We start from the raw sequence: 18,887 nt of genomic DNA, 5'->3' as shown, positions 1-18,887 counted from the left end.
TGCCACAAGGTTACAAATTAGGACAGACTAGAAATAGGAGGCGCAGACTAAAACGAACAACGTTTCATGACCTAATAAGAATCTAATAATATATATAACAAATAATATTTAGTGTTTAAAACAAAGTTTAGTGCCAGTGTTATAACCCTGACAGACGACAGCGCTAACATGCAATAGCGGGCTTAATTTACATTTACTTGCGCATTTGACCCATGTTAATGCAAGTTTGCAATGCACAAGAATTTCGTGCATTTAGCTGAATTTACCAAATTTGAGTAGGCAACACTGCTCAAAAATTGTCGATTTTTGAAGTCTGCTGCCTCCTTTGCGTATACAGTATCAGAGGTAAGGGGCCATCCATAAATTACGTCACACGAATTTAAGGATTTCTTAACCCCTCCCCCCGTCCTTGTCACAAGTTGTCACATTTTGGACTAGCCTCCCCTTTCTTGACGTCACACATTTTCCAATTTTATGGATTTATCAAAAAATAAAAAAAAAAAACAGGTTATTCTATTTATTATTATATTTATTGAATAATCTTTAATAAAATTAACATTTAGTTTAATATTAAAGTACAGACACAACGAGTGACTAATCAAGAAATAATAGATACTTAATTATGCTAATTAAAAATACAAAACTTAATCATCCTCTGTCCATGGACTTTCGACCCACTCCTTTATATAATTTACTAGCTGGCCCGCAGCCGTTGTCCTGCGTGAAATTATGTGTGTTTGAAATGAAAAGAAAGTTGAATTTAGCATTTCATTTTTTTTTTTCAATGTAACGCAGCTTGATAAACAAAATTTTTTGGTTTCTGTTCCGGTGTACAGAAAAGATGGCTTTCCAACTCGTGTGCACGCCACGTATATCTAGCCGTGTGAAAAACATAGAATTTCCAAACTTATTGCACTCACTATGCGACTATCCTTGTGTCCTGTTGAGTGTCATCTCAAATGCAATTTTCGCTGGAAACTGAAATGGCAAATCGTTGGAACTCAAAGAAATTCGTTGAATCAAGCATTCAGCCCTTTGTATTCGATAGCTGCGTCACAATCAGTCGGGTTCCATTACATAGTTTCGGCACTTGCAGATTGCAAAACATAATAACGACAGATCAAACTTTGAGACGCAAATGATGCGGTGGCATACCAAGCCTCTCCAAAGAATTTAGAAACTCCACTGGATAATTCACGGCGACGTCTTCAATGGAAAACGATCGGTCGATTTGTATGAGCGCAAGTCTTCCGGAATTTGACTTTGAATCTTCCAGTTTAAGTCAAGAACATCTGTATTTTTTGGCAGTTAATATTGCGCGTGCATTTAAGGAATCATAGTTAAGATAATTTGGCCAATGTCCGAAGATTGGTGATGAGTTCATCTTTCGTGAATTGATAAACCGCAGATGGAATTGATATCAAACCACCGGAAGCATCAACCGGAATTGACCCATTTCCAATTTTTAGCGAATACGATGTAAAATGTCTTCGACAATGTCATTTTTGTTCGTATCTCATAATTGACGCGGATTTAAAAGGCTGATATGGTGAAATGATTATCGCGAAAAGTGTGGGAACTTCAGTGGCATTCGAAGTAGCTATCGCATCGTCCAACATTTGTTTCCACTGATTATCGTGTTCCAGCAATTGTAATTGCACACACCATACCATTCACAGTACGCAATACGCCGCGTACATTAATCAGTAGCAACCGAAGGTAGAAGCAATCATCGTTTTTTGGGTGGGTTGTGTAAATTCATCCTAATGCATTAGTTGAGAACACACCTGAATGTCCATCTACTGTTCGGTCTTGCTTTCAGCGTAACTATTTCTTCGACGATGCATTCCATGAATGCAAGGTATTTTCAAATAGAGCAATGTTCTCGTAAGCGGATCACTGACGAAAGTTGAGAAAAAAACTCGTCAATGTTAGTTTTGTTGTTGGCGGTGTTACCACCGGCTGTAATGTATTCTCTGGGCTGAAATAAACTCTTTGGCCAATCTCCATATTAACTGCGAGACGCACAACAATCGGAAAACGTTCATGAATTGCAAAAGTAAATATCCTACAAAGCGCTTTATTGCAGTTCACGTATGGACCGTATCGTTTAAGACCATTAAGCGCCATGTTGCTTCCCTTGGTGACGTACTTACAAACGTATTTTATAGATTACACCAAACTGCAATACTAAACATTGATATGAGTTTAGAATGTGAATTAGACAACAGTGGAGAATATAGTACGATCCATATGTTGTCAACTTCGATATTCACTACTCTAAATTGTATGGTCGTCTGATGAGCTACGACGATGGAGTGGATATCCATCATTTCCAGTTTGCGATTCCGAAAGAAAAGCAAGCGGATAGTGTTTCGTGCATTTATTGTTAGACATATAAACCGAAAAGGGATTGTAGTGTCCGCAAGGTCCATGAACCATATTGCTTTCCACCACTTCATATAATACTGGATCTTTCACACGTAAAGTTTTCACTGAATAATTTTCAATTGTTCAATTCACAACCTGTCGTAAAGCATCGTAAATCGTAATAGTAATAATTTTTCTCTTGAATAGCCGGAATAAAAAAGCAAGCGATCGAGACTGAACTATTCAAATAATTTCCAAATCAAAATATTGAAAAACAAAACAGAAATTGAAAAAAAATGTTTTTGGAAAAAAGTTACTTTTTGGAATTATCCAATTTGCCGACTTTTCATGAAAAGTATAAGATGTTTTTATTTCTAAACCTTCCTTAATCCACAACGAACAACCTCTTAAAATTTCATCAATATTGGTTCAGCCGTTCTCTTAGCGTTACTAACGAACAAACATTCATTCGTTTGTATGAGAAAAAGAAAAGGACTGTTTTTAGGGGTTTTCCGGCAATTATTCGAATAATCCCTGAACCTAAACGAATATTTTAAAAAAAGAATTATCAAATTTCGTTCAGTCGTATTAAAGTTATGAGCGTACATACATTTTGGCGATTCATTTTTACATACATACATATTTATATAGACGAAGATGTAAGGTTGTTTTTATTGTTTTTTTTTTTTTTGAAGAAATGAAATATTGAAATGATTCCTACAAACATGAATTTTGAACAAATGCTTATGATTTGAAATATAATTTTTGTATTTATGAGTTGTATTAAATTTGGACATAAAGAGATAAAAAGTATCCTATGTCCGTCTGCTGGTTCTAAGCTACCTCCCTACCAATTTTCAGCCAAATCTGTTCTGCCGTTCTTGAGTTATAAGTGATGTAACTAACACGACTTTCTTTTATATATATAGATGTAACTAACACGACTTTCTTTTATATATATAGATTACTGGTAAATCAGGCACTTCATTTTCGTTCTGAATTTGGATGTTAGGAACATCTTTCGTATCAACATCGTCTTCTTCCATCCATAAAGCATCGTCATCATTCATTAAACAGAGAATCTCTCGGGCACGTCTAGCTGCAATTCTTTGAAGACGAATTTTTGCGATAGGTAACAGCTCTTGTTTTTATGTGATTGTTTGTGTTGATTGGTGGCTTTATATGAAGAAAAATTTAGGCCACATATGCTCCACGATTTTTTAATAAGTATGAGTCGACACTAGGGCAATAACTATTATATGGAACTTGTTTAAGATGGGATGATGCTTGGAGATTTAATAATATCTGTAGTAATAATGCAGCAAACTTAGCATTGTTGTCATCACTTCCTGTGACTCCATAACCTTCTGATGTCTGTTTAATTAACACAGGTGGTGGTAAAAATCCTTCTTTTAATAATTTCCAAAGACTAGAACGTCTTACATCGGAACATGCAATAGTTTCACATTTAACTATTTGTAAAAAATATTATGACTCATGTACATGATTAGCATACCAAATAGAATTATTTTCCAATATCATAGCCTGTTCAATATCCAGTCCAGTAACAGTTGGTACAACACATTCAGCAACGACTGGAAAATTATCAATGACTAACTTGCTCCAAACGTTAGCCAACACATATATAAAATAAAATAAAGTACGATTCGCAGAAGAGCCCCAATGTTTACAAATTTATTGTAACGAACCATGGACACGGCGAGTATACCTCTGCAAGTTATACTTGTAAGAAGCAGGGGCAGTAAAAAGCTTCGTTACAACTTAAGTTTTAAAAAACAAAGATTGTGTTTATAAATATTTAATATTTTTTGTTTACCTATAAATTTCACGTTTGTACATCACAAATTTTGGAATGTTATCTCACAAAGAGTTTGACCCCCGCTGCCCTTTGTAACACAATGTCACTTCAGAATGATACCCTCCCCCCCTTCAAGGTGTGACGTAATTTATGGATGGCACCTAAGCAGGAGGATGGAGTCATGTGTAGAAGTTCAAGCAAGTGAGGAAAGTTCTCTGATCGCCATTCACTTGGGAGTGGCCAGAAACGATTCTTTTACATATGACTCAAGGAGCTCACGACTTCCAGTCTTTGACCAAGTATCCTCTGAGTAGCCTAAGAACATCCGTTTGAAGGCGAGCTAAAGTGAGAAGGCGAAACATCCCTTGCATAGGGTTGTGCGCTGGGTTTGGGACCCGCCACGTAAAAAACACCCCCAATGAAAAACAACAAATAGCCTCGGATGAGAGACCCCCCTTTTGATGACGACCATGGCAAACGAAATAAGGACTATGATTTGAGGGCATGCACCTGGAATGTCCGGTCCCTTAATTGGGAAGGTGCCGCTGCCCAGCTGGTAGATGTCCTCGTAAAGATAAAAGCTGACATCACCGCCGTCCAAGAAATGCGATGGACAGGACAAGGACAGAGACGAGTAGGTCCTTGTGGCATTTACTACAGTGGCCATATAAAGGAGCGCAAGTTTGGTGTTGGATTCGTGGTGGGAGAGAGACTCCGTCGCCGATCGATCATGTTGTAAAACCAGATCGATCATGTTGTAATAAACGGAAGACACGGAGTGGCGTGTCGCAGCGGAAAGAAAACAGGCTGCTTACCTCGCAACGTTACGAGCGACCACAACACGTGCGGGATGGGATAGATACCGAGAGTTGAAGAGGGAAGCGAGACGCATTTGCAGACAGAAGAAGAAAGAGGCCGAAGTGCGTGAGTACGAAGAGCTTGATTAGCTGGGCGACAGGGGTAATTCTAGAAAATTCTACGAAAAAATGCGGCGACTTACAGAAGGTTTCAAGACCGGAGCATACTCCTGTAGAACCCCCAAAGGTGATCTAGCCACCGATGCTCAGATCATACTTAGATTATGGAGGAAACACTTCTCCAGCCTGCTGAATGGCAGTGAACACATAACACCAGGAGAAGGCGAACCCGATTCCCCAATCGATGACGATGGAGCAGACGTTCCATTACCCGGCCATGAAGAAGTTCGCCTGAAGAACAACAAAGCGGCAGGGGCCGACGGATTGCCGGCCGAGCTATTCAAACACGGCGGCGAAGAACTGAAAAGGAGCATGCATCAGCTTCTTTGCAAAATATGGTCGGATGAAAGCATGCCCATCGATTGGAATTTAAGTGTGCTATGCCCAATCCATAAAAAAGGAGACCCCACAATCTGCGCCAACTACCGTGGGATAAGCCTCCTCAACATCGCGTACAAGGTTCTATCGAGCATATTGTGTGAATGATTAAAGCCCACCGTCAACAAACTGATTGGACCTTATCAGTGTGGCTTCAGACCTGGTAAATCAACAACCGACCAGATATTCACCATGCGCCAAACCTTGGAAAAGATCCGTGAAAGGAGAATCGACACTCACCACCTATTTGTCGATTTCAAAGCTGCTTTCGACAGCACGAAAAGGAGCTGCCTTTATGCCGCGATGTCTGAATTTGGTATCCGCGCAAAACTGATACGGCTGTGTAAACTGACGTTGAGCGGCACAAAAAGTTCCGTCAGGATCGGGAAGAACCTCTTCGAGCCGTTCGATACCAAAGGAAGTTTCAGACAAGGCGACTCCCTATCGTGCGACTTTTTCAATCTGCTGCTGGAGAAAATAGTTCGAGCTGCAGAACTTAATCGAGCAGGTACAATCTTTTATAAGAGTGTACAGCTGCTGGCGTATGCCGATGATATTGATATCATTGGCCTCAACACCCGCGCCGTTAGTTCTGCTTTCTCCAGGCTGGACAAGGAAGCAAAACGAATGGGTCTGGCAGTGAACGAGGGCAAGACGAAATATCTCCTGTCATCAAACAAACAGTCGTCGCACTCGCGACTTGGCACTCACGTCACTGTTGACAGTCATAACTTTGAAGTTGTAGATAATTTCGTCTATCTTGGAACCAGCGTAAACACCACCAACAATGTCAGCCTGGAAACCCAACGCAGGGTTACTCTTGCCAACAGGTGCTACTTCGGACTGAGTCGGCAATTGAAAAGTAAAGTGCACTCTCGACGAACAAAAACCAAACTCTATAAGTCGCTCATAATTCCCGTCCTGCTATATGGTGCAGAGGCTTGGACGATGACAACAACCGATGAGTCGACGTTGCGAGTTTTCGAGAGAAAAGTTCTGCGAAAGATTTATGGTCCTTTGCGCGTTGGCCACGGCAAATATCGCATTCGATGGAACGATGAGCTATACGAGATATACGACGACATTGACATAGTTCAGCGAATTAAAAGACAGCGGCTACGCTGGCTAGGTCATGTTGTCCGGATGGATGAAAACACTCCAGCTCTGAAAGTATTCGACGCAGTACCCGCCGCGGGAAGCAGAGGAAGAGGAAGACCTCCACTCCGGTGGAAGGACCAAGTGGAGAAGGACCTGGCCTCGCATGGAATATCCAATTGGCGCCACGAAGCGAAGAGAAGAAACGACTGGCGCGCGGTTGTTGACTCGGCTATAATCGCGTAAGCGGTGTCTACGCCAGTAAAGAAGAAGAAGAAGACCTAAGCAGTTCATATTGCTAATTAAATTATGTGCAAGTATATTAACAAAAATAATATGAATACATTTAGATGGCAGAAAACAAACAAAGCACAGTTTGCTATCCATTTTTGCAATATTCTTAACTTTTTCGCATACAATCAGATATTGCTTTTAATTACACTCTATTATCTTTGAAAGTAGTTAATAATAAACGAATTTTTTAGTTAAATTTATATTGATTTTCCAAAAATACCATAATTTCTATTAATAATTTCTCTTATTCATTTTTATTTCACTTTTTTTTAATAAATAAACAAATTCCACAATCAGCTGTGCAAATGCACAAGTCATTCGTGTTGCTTAATGCGTATTAATTTTGCTCGTCTGTGAAGGCAGTACTGAATAATACATATTTTTTTGTTTGCGCTGCTAATCACAAGTTGTATATCTTATTTAAAAAAACCGTTTTGTCGCGACGCGAAATAAAACTCGTGTTCAAACAAATACACAATAGCAAAACAAAACTGTCTCCTCTTAGTAAGCGGCGTGCCGCTCTCCCGTAGTAACAACATAGTTGTTGTTGCACTCATTTGAACACTAGTGTGCTGAACACATAGAGCGCGACAAACTTCAAGCGATCTCTCTCAAATATCAAAATACATACATACATACGTTCTTATGGATACAGTTACTGAGAGAGCTGCATGTGTCCATAAGAACGTGTGCATTTTAATATTTGACAGATGTCGCTTGCAATCTGTCGCGCTCTATAAATATGTTCAGAGCGTGAAAATATTTTTAAATTTGCCGATGACAGTAAAGGTGACAGTAGAGGAGTGATGCCACTAATATGTGAAATACAAATTATTCAAAGCTCTAACAAACCTGACGTTATTTTACTAATAAAATCATAAAATAGCTGTGTTATATCATTTGTAATAACAATTGATAATTTAAAACAAAAATGTATACCTATTTACTTATTTTTTGCATAAAAAATTTTTCTTTCAACAAAATATTGAAATTTCATTGAGTGAAAGGTATTAGTATGGCAACAATGAAATTGTGTACATGTAAAATGGACAGCTGTGTTGTTTTGTGTACGTGCCGGCCATTGTTATGTCGCCGCTTTCTTACAAATGTTCATGCAGCAAGATTCACAGCGCCATTTACAGTTCACTGTCGCGCAGTCATGTAGTTAGTCTCGCTCTCTATGTGCTCAGAGCGTAACTGAACCATAAAGCGTTTGTTGGAATTATTTGATCGTCCTGAAGGGCACTTAAGCCAAGTCATGCTATACTCTTTAAACCTCTCAACACAGAGACTGAGGAATGTTATTTTTACGAGAGCGCAAAGAGATCGCTTTTCTAAGTTATCGTTATACTTAGTAACTCAGTTACAAAAAATTGTTTCAGCAGTATAGCGTGAGTAGCAAAGCGAATAAGTTCAACTTTGTTTAAATTGTGCATTGTGAACAGTGTAGTGATATCAGTAGCCGGCAATTTATTGCAAAATTGTACAATACAACATATCGGTATGTATTAACAAAAATATATCCAGTTACATATAACTCGAACTCTAGAATTTTCAAAAGAAGTCATCCTTCGCCAAAACGACGACGAGCGAATTTAAATTCGTTTAAAAAACAAGTTTTTTTTATTTGGCATATACATACATACATATACATATGTGCAAATTTACCTCTATTATTGTGAGTTTCATAAAATCTTAAACTTACATACCTGAATACGTACATACATATATACTCGTATGTATGTACATATGAAACATAAGAAACGCTCGAGTGATTGCTATATGCTCGTTTCAGTTTATTCAACAATTTGGATTGATGGTAGTCATTATATAATTACGTACGTTTGATGAATTGAGCGAAACTCTTTGATTTTCTCTCATTCTCTTTCCCTGTTTATGAAGATTGCGGAGTTTTAAGTAGCTGTTATCGCAAAAAGGGATGGAAGTAGCTGGCAGAATCTGTGCGAAACGAAATTTAAGCACAAACATTTTTTTGAAATTTGTGCAAATAAAGTTTTTTTTTGCAATTATTTGCAAGAAATGCGAAATATTTGCATTTAATTCGTTAATTATGAAATCATAACATTTTATTATGAGTTATGTTATTTTTTAGTGGAACAATTGTTGTATGAAATATCAACAACCGCTCTATGTTTACGAAAGCAAATACGAGCTACATACATATGAATATATGTACAAACATTCATATGCAGGTATCAGCAAATCCTTAGCATGTGCTAAACGAGAATACAAGTAAGTGTTCGCATGCGTATGCCACTTACACGCAAAAGCGACGAGCGTGATGCTTCAGTTAGTGCACAACGCGAAACCGTAGACCGTATCAGGATATAGTAGGTATGATAGAACCTATCATATGAAAGCGCTTTGTACATCAATATTCACCGCTTCTACGGCCCTAACATAAGATATCCACGAAAATAGAAATTTCACCGTAGTCAGCTGTTTGCGCTTTTACCAGTCACGATATTTGCATGAATTGAACAATGGCGCATTGCTCAAAATAATCATTTGCGAAAAGGCGTCGGGTAGGTAGGTACGAGCTGATGTAGCGCATGTTTTGAGCTCTTGAACTGTTTAAGTTTTTATATGGTCGACAAAATGTATGTTATTTATACAAAAGGAGAAATATACTTTTTGCTACAAATGTATTTCTTAAAAAAAAAAAAAAAAACTAGATTTGACAGTTAGTAAGCCATAAACTTTAGCCTGTCGAGATGCACCGTTAGATACAGATTACATATGTAAGTAAGTCATCTATTGAAAATAAAATATAATGGATTGCTTTTATTGGATCTTATGTTGCGTGAAAGATATGTACTCAATATTTAGCTCTGCGCTGTCATCCTTCGATAAAACGACGACGCAGGATTTTAAATTCGTTTGAACCCAGATTTTTCTGATTTGTTATGTTATGATTTTTCGTTTAATTTTTGCATCCACATTTAAACTGCTTTCGATAGGTCATTTCTCTGTTTTCTTGTCAAAAAAGTTACATGTGAAAGCAATAACAAAGTTATCGAGTTGAAATGAAGCTAGTATGAGGATACCTCCATGAAATGGTATCAGAGAACATAAAACAATGAGTAGTTGCAAATCTCGATTGGACGGCTAACACATTTGAAGGGAATTCACCATATTCGCTGCTATTTAGCAGAAATTTGTAGAAAAACGATTGTTTACATAGTTGATTTTAAGTTATAGCTGTACTTATAGCTGGATCAGTGAATTCCGCTCCTCCTTTCCTCAGTTGCTGTCCGTAGCGAGCAAAATGTGTCAAAAGTTGAGCCCGTATAAATCAGCCATCTTTGTGTGTTTTCATTTGAACAATGTTGCCATTGCTCAATACGCATACATATGCACATATGTACATAGTTTTTTACACATCGAAGTTTTCAATTACAATTTTATAAAATATCAGAACTGAAAACAAACTATTAAAAATAGTTTATATATTTATAAATAAGAACATTCGACAATGATTTGAAGTTATTTTAAGAAAATTTCAAACATATTGAAAACAATTTTTATAACTACTACAGTATATCGAAACGTGAACCCTGCGTTGTGAGAGAGCAATCAGCTGACACGTTTCTACGGGAAAAATCCAAATGCCGTGGAAATCTACGATATCCTACGGTAAAGTGGGCTCATAAGATAGGCCGTATCAGCGGGCTGCGGCTGTGCGAAATTCGTTGATTGTGCTCTTAGTAACTCAGTTATAGAAATTTAACTTCAGTATAGCGCATGAAACCGAAACCACTGTCTTTGATTGTATCGAAAGCTCACGATATCGTCGTTTATTCGGAGAATTTATCTTTTCTTTTGGATTTTTAAGGAGAGTCTTTCAGAGTTGACAAAACAGTTGAAGTGTTTCAACAAGCACAACAAGAACAAAAAGCGAGCAGCGATGATAAGTCACACAGCAAAATTCAAAAGATTTCTATGTCATGCCCTGCTTTCGGTAAAGATATGTATTCAGTGTAGAGCATAAGTCTTGGTATCCTTCCATTACTCAGTTTATTATTAAAATATTTGCGATAATTTCAAATAGTTAGTTTGAGAAACTTTGGCAATAATTTAATAATCCACATTGTGATCCCTCGTAATCGAAAGAAAATAGCAAAATTTTGCTGCTGGATTAAATTCGGCGTTATAGGGTGATAGTGAAGGTTCTGCTGAGTATCAGCACGCAGTTTTATGCCGCATACGTATGCATGGGTTTTGAGATATTTAAAGTTGAACATTTTCAAAAACAATAAATGAAATTTCTCTATGCTTAACATACATACATACCTATATATTATATTTATAAAACTATAACTGTATCAATCTAGAATGAAATATTAGGTTGTCAAATATCTCCCTTCTGATTTTTCGCCTGTTATTCATTGCTTCATAAAAAGTGTTACAGTTCAAATATGCGCCGTTTCGTTCGATAATCTGTTTCCATCTAGACAGCAACTTCATAATACTCGTACTTCCCTCGTAGAAGCCCCACTCCTTATTTGCGAAGAACTTCACAAGCCTCTTTTTAGTTCAACCTTACACCAACAAGGGCGTTCGCCATGGACAGGAACAAGTGGTAATCACTTGGCGCTATGTAAGGGTTATATGGTGGACGCGTTAAAACCTCCCGTCTCCGACGAGTCATCAACGAAGTGTGTGGTCTGGCATTGTCCTTGTCTAGACGCTACCGGTCGATCACCTGCTTCAAGCAGTCCAGTTGTTCGTAGTGGATGGTAGAATTAAGCGTCTGGCCATATGAGAGCAGCTCATAGTAGATGATTCCCTTCCAATCCCACCAAACATACAGCAAAACCTTCCTGGCCGTCAATCCCGACTTGGCCACTGTTTGGGACTATTCACCGCCTTCGACCACGATCGTTTCCGCTTGATATTGTAATATGTGATCCATTTTTCGTCCGCTTCAAAAATGGGTCGAGTTCATTCCGTTTCAACAGCATATCGCAGGCTTTGACCCTAACATCAAGCTTTTTCGTGTATCCAGCCTTCTGTAGATGATTTAAAATGGTTTGGTGACCAACTTCAATCTTCTGGGTGATGTCACGAGATGTTACATGCCGGTCTGACTCGATGTTTTCCATGATTTGATCGGTATTGCCAGATACGAGCTCTGTAGCACATTCAAAAAGACAAAAGGGCAGAAGGGAGATATTCGACAACCCAATATGTCCAAATGGTACTTTCATTAATGTCGTTAAGATTGTAGTAACTCGAATCCGATTCTTCTTGAGTAAGTTTACTCATAAAATAATCGATTTTTGAGAGTCGTCCTTTGTTTTCAGAAATCGGTCGAAAAACGAATCTTGATATTCGATTTTACAGTTAATTGACTAATTTTGATGTTCAGCATACTAGCACAATATACCTCACAATCAAAAAACCAATATACTAAATCCAACTAAAAATTAATTGATTAATTCTATTAAATTTTATTTCTTGTCAATTAAATTTATTAAAACGGTAGCGCCTTGGGAAATTATTTAAGATTGGGTCTAATGTCCAGTGTGACGAATGTGAAAACAACTGAAATATAATAATTGTCTAATCAGCTTACTAATTAAACACTAATAAATTGAGTTAAGTGTTGTGTTTAGGATTTGGGAGTTATTCGATGAAAAAAGGAGGGAAAGTGTAAAAGGATCGCAATCATGTTTGGCATCATATTATTTCTATATTATAGATCAAAGACTCACTAAATTTCAGTACTAAAACTCAAATTAAATATATATGTATGTATACATATGTTTGTGATGTCAACTAAAGAGTGATAGTAGTAGAGAGTTTAATATATTGTGTATAGGAGGTAATATGAGGTTTGAACCGATTTCAATAATATTCATATCATTCCATATTCTGTTTGAGCAAACATGTTTCCATTCCACATTTCATTCAAATTTCACATATATAGACTACCATTAATATATCGTACTATCACTAAAATTCCATACTATATCTCACAGATTGATCGTATCTTTTGGTAACTGGGAAACTGGGCACTACATATTCGGTATCTGAGGGTTTGCAAACTTGAGGTCCGATTTCGATTATTATAACATTTTTTTTTCTGATTTATAAAAAATATATTTCATCGTCTCAACGTCCAGTAATCTTAAACATCTGTATGCTTACGAGTACACTAGATAACTTGAAAGCTAGAATCGAGTTGAATCTACTTATTTAAAACATTTTATTTAATATTGTATTTTTTTTCTTACAACAGAAAAGTAAAATAACTAGTAATGGCCACGAGTTGTACGCAAGGACCAACCCTTCAGAGTAATTCGACTCAGGCGAACCGTTTCATGGAGAAATTAATGGCGAAAATATTTTGCTTTTACGACGAACAGTCTCTAATCGATGTGACATTTAAAATTTCGAACTCAACGGCTGTGTAAGTATTACTTTGTCTTCAGCTTAAATAAAATGTTATAGATTAATATTTATAATTCTTGGAATACACAGTATACCCGCGCATCGCTTGATACTCGCAGCAGCGAGTCCTTACTTTGAGAACCTTTTCAATGGCGAGCAAGGCAATAATCCCGTCATCGAAATAAATGATATCGATAGCGACATTTTTGAGCGTTTAATAGCGTTTTGTTACACTGGCCAGACGCTCATTACCGTTAACAATGTCGGTGCTATGGTAAAGGCGGCAATCGTTTTGCAGTTGGACGATGCCTTAGCCAGTTGTGTCGACTACCTTATGATACATATTGGTGAATACACATTACAGGGTGCTCACACGCTAGAGCGTGAAACGCAGTGTGAGCTTCTTAAGCAGAAAATCGTCGAATACGAAATACAGAATTTTATGGAGGTGAGTCGCGAGACACGTAATGTCTCACAATAGCGGTAATTGTGTAATCGACATTTTGTTTTTAATAATACTAGATCAGCCAAAGCAATGAGTTTTTGAATTTCGATGTGGAAAGAATGCAACGTCTTCTGGAATCTGACAATTTGAATATAGCCCATGAGGAAGATGCCTTCGATGCCATAAAACGCTGGTTCAATTACGATATTCCAGCGCGTCAAGAGCAACTGCCACTTTTAATAGGTTGTCTCCGGCTTATCCAATTCGATGATGACTTTCTGTTCACACACATACAGCCACTGCCTGGCTGTGAGTTGCTGGCCTTCAAGGCGTTATTGTGGATCAGTAAGCCTGAAGTACGAACAAAGATAAATATGCGATTTACAGAACCACGTGGAATCAGTGGTACAAATTGTGGTGAGAAAACAATCCTAGCGGTTTTCTCATGGGTAAGCGCACACTTTGGCTTATATTTAAAAATGATAATCTTAAACTAATGTACGTACAATATTTTTGAAATAGACGGATCCCAAACTGCTGCAATATAACAAAGCTGAAGATAAATGGCAAGAATTTGCGAGTATAAATTACGACTACCGATGGTATAGAACTATTTTAAGGGATGATAATTTATTATTTATTGGCGGTAATAAAAATGATGAACCAATCAACACCGTCCGCAGCTGGAATATACGGAATAAGACATGGCAAAATTTGCCCGTCATGAACCAAGCAAGAGATGAACACTGCGTTGTCGAATTAGATGGTAAAATCTACGCGATTGGTGGTCATGATGGTAAAAATACTATGTCGTCGATGGAAAGGTAAATACGTTTAAATCTATATCGAATTACTTAACGATGGTGATTGTGAGCTTTAACAATTTCAGGTTAACTTAGGTTTAATGGTGAAAGCATTTTAGATAAGTTACTTTAGAGTAATATAGATGATGGGCAAAATAGGCAGTTCTACATTTAGGAAGGAGGGAACTCAGTGAAATATTATGATCGGATTGATTCTGACTTTAGAAAACGCCAACTCTTTGACATTGTCAACGACTTCTTTAGAATAATTCTAAGTTTTTTTAATAGAATATGCAACGTGATGATTTGTCATTTTTGACGCTTCAGTTTATAGATAGTATGCATTCTTTTTTCATTGCTTTTGTTTATTTCCAGATATACAACTTCTGATGGTTGGAAGTTCATGAACAGCTTAATTGTTGGACGATTTCGGGCCAGTGCAGTGACTTTGAATAGTAAAATATACATAATGGGCGGTTTTAATGGCGGTAACTACGTAAAATCTTTCGAATGCTACGACCCGGATTCGAATATTTGGACTTCTTGCGGGAAAATGAAGGGATGTCACGTTAATTCTGAAGTAAGTTAGTTTAAAAAATACTTATTAATATTAATAGAACGTTCATCAAGTAATGATTTGGTGGAATGAGGAAGAGTCGAAGAACGGTATATGACGACTTTACTTAAGTGTTTAAATATTAACATTCGACTCCTTGGACCTTTTTTTAACTATAGACGGATCTACATAACCGTAATTCGTGTCTTGTCTACAGTTATCCAATTTATTTGTGAAATATATACTGTCGCTACAATAAGAGAGTCAATTTGATTTCACCGTTCCAAGCGTTCCTTGGAGCTTTCAAAACCAGACAAAGTAGCTCCGCTTCAATAAAAATAACCAAAATTGTCTAACTCAAAATAGTCTCTGATTTATTTGGTCGCCCTCTTAGCTCTATTAAAATTAAATACAACGTTTATTGCTACTTTCTATATTACAGACAGTTGCACATAATGGTCACATTTATGTTTTAAGCAATAAAGGCGATAACTGCATTGTTGAACGTTACAATCCTCAGGAAGACACATGGTCTAAGGTATATTAACTTGATTTTTGCAAATCGCTTGATGTCAAACTAAATATTCCTGAAAATATTTCACAGATTTGCTCTTTGGAAGTTGGCGGTGGTTTTATAACTAGCGTATCGCTAGAGAATAAACTATGGGTTATAGGGGGCATCTCTGCTGGCAAGACTCGTGTAATAGTCTATGATGAGGTAAATGACAGTTGGGAACAAAAGCGCTCATTACCTGAAAAAGATATTACTTCCTGTTTTGTTGTGCCTGCAGCCTTACTGACGTCGAAATGAATAAACAATATTAATAAATATGTTTTTGTAATAAATTCTTCTAATAAATACCAAAATATCTGATTTTTTATTTTCAAAAACGCGTCATATATTTTGTATGCTTCACAGGTTTTAGTTAATATTCTCTTACATCTCGATGTTTACAGAATCACGGTAAAGCATATACTTAAATATAGGGTGCTTTGTAATTGAGTCACGGGAACAGCAATCGTCTTCGGTTTGTAATTATTTCTACTACTTGTATGATTGCAATTTCGCCCGGTTTCAAAGGAATATTTACACTGTGTTTCAATAAAAGAAATTTGCGATATAATTTTTGTATGTATTGCAATGTGCAAACAAATATAAATAACTAACACGATATTTTAAAAATTGTTGAATAAATTAAACAAATGGCTAAGGAAATACATATATTGTTGTGTACTGCATAAATGAACCGTGTAAATGTTTCAGAAGATATGAGTGGGGATTAACAGAGAGTTGCTCGATTCGAGTTGCCATGTGAAAGGAATAGGAAACATCTAAAGCGAAGCTGTCTACAAGAAAAATTTTTAGTCTGAACTCAGGCTAAGGAAACTCGTCTTACTTTCTTTCTCGCTTTCTCCTACGCCTTATTTAGAAGCAATCAATCAGAAAACTTCTAATACAGATAATGAAATGTTATTGTGGAATTAAAAAGGGTGAGGGCATTTCACCACAGTTAGCATCAGGAGACTTGAAAATATCACAATTGAGCGAAATAATACTACTTTCCGAGCAAATAAATGTGCACAGATTCGCTTGCGGTGATTGCGACACGATATTAGTTGAAAATGTGGCGACATGATCACGAATAAGCAATGCAGTATGAGATGGAGCATTATCGCACTTTTTGTTCAATAAATTCAGATATAAAAAATAGCGAAAAATTCACAAATGCATATTTTGACGTGATTTATTTTAATTCAGCATAGATGTCAATAACAGAACTACCAACTTACAGAAAAAACATTTTTGCGATTCGAAAAACACGCGAAGTATAAATTAAAAATTCACCTGCCAACTTGATCAAAGTAGTATATTATTTACATATTATATGTAAAATTGCTTGGATTCCGATCTTCGTAATTTTCGTAATTTCTACAGAAATAAAACTCAAAAAATCTCGCATAATGCCCAAACTAAAAGAAAGTATATAAATTAACTCAAAATAATAGTGTATCGGGGACGATCTGCACATCAGCTTTATCATAAATGTAAATAAAAATGTATCTTTGCACTTTATAATTATAAAGTCTCATAAATAGAAATCTGTACAAGAAGACATAGTATACGTACAAATAATTGTAAACAGAAAATAACGATTAACATTCTGCCGAAATATCTTGATGTACTTCAGCTTGATCAAGAACTAACTTTAAGTAAATAAGAATTAAATGTATAAATTCAAGTTAGTTGAAAATATATATTTGATTTGAGTCTGGCAATCCAATAGAAGACCACGCATGTTTGTTCACGGCTGTAAAAATATGTAAATTTATTCCACTTCATTATAACCGTGACTATTTGATTGTCACAGTAAACAATTTTCTTTAAAACTAAGGTGCGCATCCACTTGATTAATGCAACTGCTTTTTTGGAGTGGTGCGTATATAAACGATAATGGAGGTTGGAGAATGAAGTCATCTGTAGAAGTTCACGCAAGTGCGGAAAGTTCTCTGATCATCATTCACTTGGGAGTGGCCAGAAACGATTCTTTTATACTTGTATATAGCTCAAGCAGTTCACGACATCCGGTCATTGACCAAGTATCCTTTGGGTAGCCTAAGAACATCCGTTTGAAGGCGAGCTAAAGTGAGAAGGCAAAACATCTCCTCCACAGGGTTGCGTGCTGGGTTTGCGAACCGCCACGTAAAAACACCACCAATGAAAACTAATCGACAGCCTCGGATGAGAGACCCTCCTTTTGATGACGATCATGGCAAACGAAATAAGTATTACTATTTGAAGGCATGCACCTGGAATGTTCGGTCCATTAATTGGGAAGGTGCCGCTGCCCAGGTGGTTAATGTCCGCGTTAGAGTGAAGGCTAACATCACCGCCGTCCAAGAAATGCGATGGACGGGACAAGGACTGAGACGAGTAGGTCCTTGTGGCATTTACTACAGTGGCCATATAAAGGAGCTCAAATAAATTCAGGAGGGAACACTTCTCCAGACTGCTGAATGGCAGTGAAAGAATAACGACAGGAGAAGGCGAACCCGATTCCTCAATCAATGACGATGGAGTAGACGTTCCATTGCCCGACCATGAAAAAGTTCGAATAGCAATTACCCGTCTGAAGAACAACAAAGCGACGGTGGCCGGTGGATTGCCGGCCGAGCTATTCAAACACGGCGGCGAAGAACTGACGATGGGAATTTAAGTGTGCTCTACCCAAACCACAATCTGCGCCAACTACTGTGGGATAAGTCTCCTAAACATCGCGTAAAAGGATCTATCGAGCTTATTGTGTGAAAGATTAAACTGGTTATGAGTCAACAAACTGATTGGAACTTATCAGTGTGGCTTTAGAACTGGCAAATCAACAACCGACCAATATTCACCGTGCGCCAAATCTTCGTCGATTTCAAAGTTGCTTTCGACAGCACGAAAAGGAGTTGTCTTTATGCCGGGATATCTGACTATCAAAGTCCTCTCTCGAAGAACAAAAACAAAACTTTATATGTTACTCGTTATTTCCGTCCTGCTATATGGTGCAGAGTCTTGGCCGATGACAATTACCGATGAGTCGACGTTGCGAGTTTTCGAGAGAAAGGTTCTGCAAAAGACTTATGGTCCTTTGCGCGTTGGCCACGTCGAATATCGCATTGACATTGTTCAGCGAATTAAAGGACAGCGGCTACGCTGGCTAGGTTATGTTATACGGATAGATGAAAACGC

The 18,887-nt window shown here is 37.4% G+C and overlaps 1 protein-coding gene across 4 annotated transcripts; it reads left to right on the top strand.

Annotated features, from left to right (window-relative positions):
* The first annotated feature begins 8,150 nt into the window (after positions 1–8,150).
* LOC105227873 (kelch-like protein 17) lies at positions 8,151–16,021 on the top strand. Of its 4 annotated transcripts, XM_049449642.1 has the most exons (9): positions 8,151–8,434; positions 11,490–12,707; positions 13,199–13,369; positions 13,441–13,798; positions 13,873–14,244; positions 14,318–14,619; positions 14,974–15,178; positions 15,597–15,692; positions 15,759–16,021. In XM_049449642.1, the coding sequence occupies exons 3-9, from the start codon at positions 13,218–13,220 to the stop codon at positions 15,963–15,965; spliced, it is 1,692 nt and encodes a 563-aa protein (XP_049305599.1). In that variant the 5' UTR covers positions 8,151–8,434; positions 11,490–12,707; positions 13,199–13,217; the 3' UTR covers positions 15,966–16,021. The 4 variants fall into 4 exon arrangements, with proteins under 4 accessions (XP_049305599.1, XP_049305597.1, XP_049305596.1 ...); XM_049449640.1 differs by lacking the exon at positions 11,490–12,707 and having other exon boundaries at positions 8,151–8,398; XM_049449639.1 differs by lacking the exon at positions 11,490–12,707 and having other exon boundaries at positions 8,152–8,434.
* Positions 16,022–18,887: the final 2,866 nt, after the last annotated feature.

The sequence above is a fragment of the Bactrocera dorsalis genome, chromosome 2 (assembly GCF_023373825.1).
Source record: "Bactrocera dorsalis isolate Fly_Bdor chromosome 2, ASM2337382v1, whole genome shotgun sequence".
NCBI lineage: Eukaryota > Metazoa > Arthropoda > Insecta > Diptera > Tephritidae > Bactrocera > Bactrocera dorsalis.
This window is presented reverse-complemented; position numbering and strand designations above follow the sequence as displayed.

Excerpts from the sequence above, each read along its gene's own strand:
- LOC105227873 (XM_049449640.1), top strand. The coding sequence starts at position 13,218 with ATGGCCACGAGTTGTACGCAAGGACCAACCCTTCAGAGTAATTCGACT. Across the intron at positions 14,245-14,317 it reads TCCTAGCGGTTTTCTCATGG|ACGGATCCCAAACTGCTGCA; the intron begins GTAAGCGCACAC and ends TTTTTGAAATAG. Across the intron at positions 14,620-14,973 it reads ACTATGTCGTCGATGGAAAG|ATATACAACTTCTGATGGTT; the intron begins GTAAATACGTTT and ends GTTTATTTCCAG.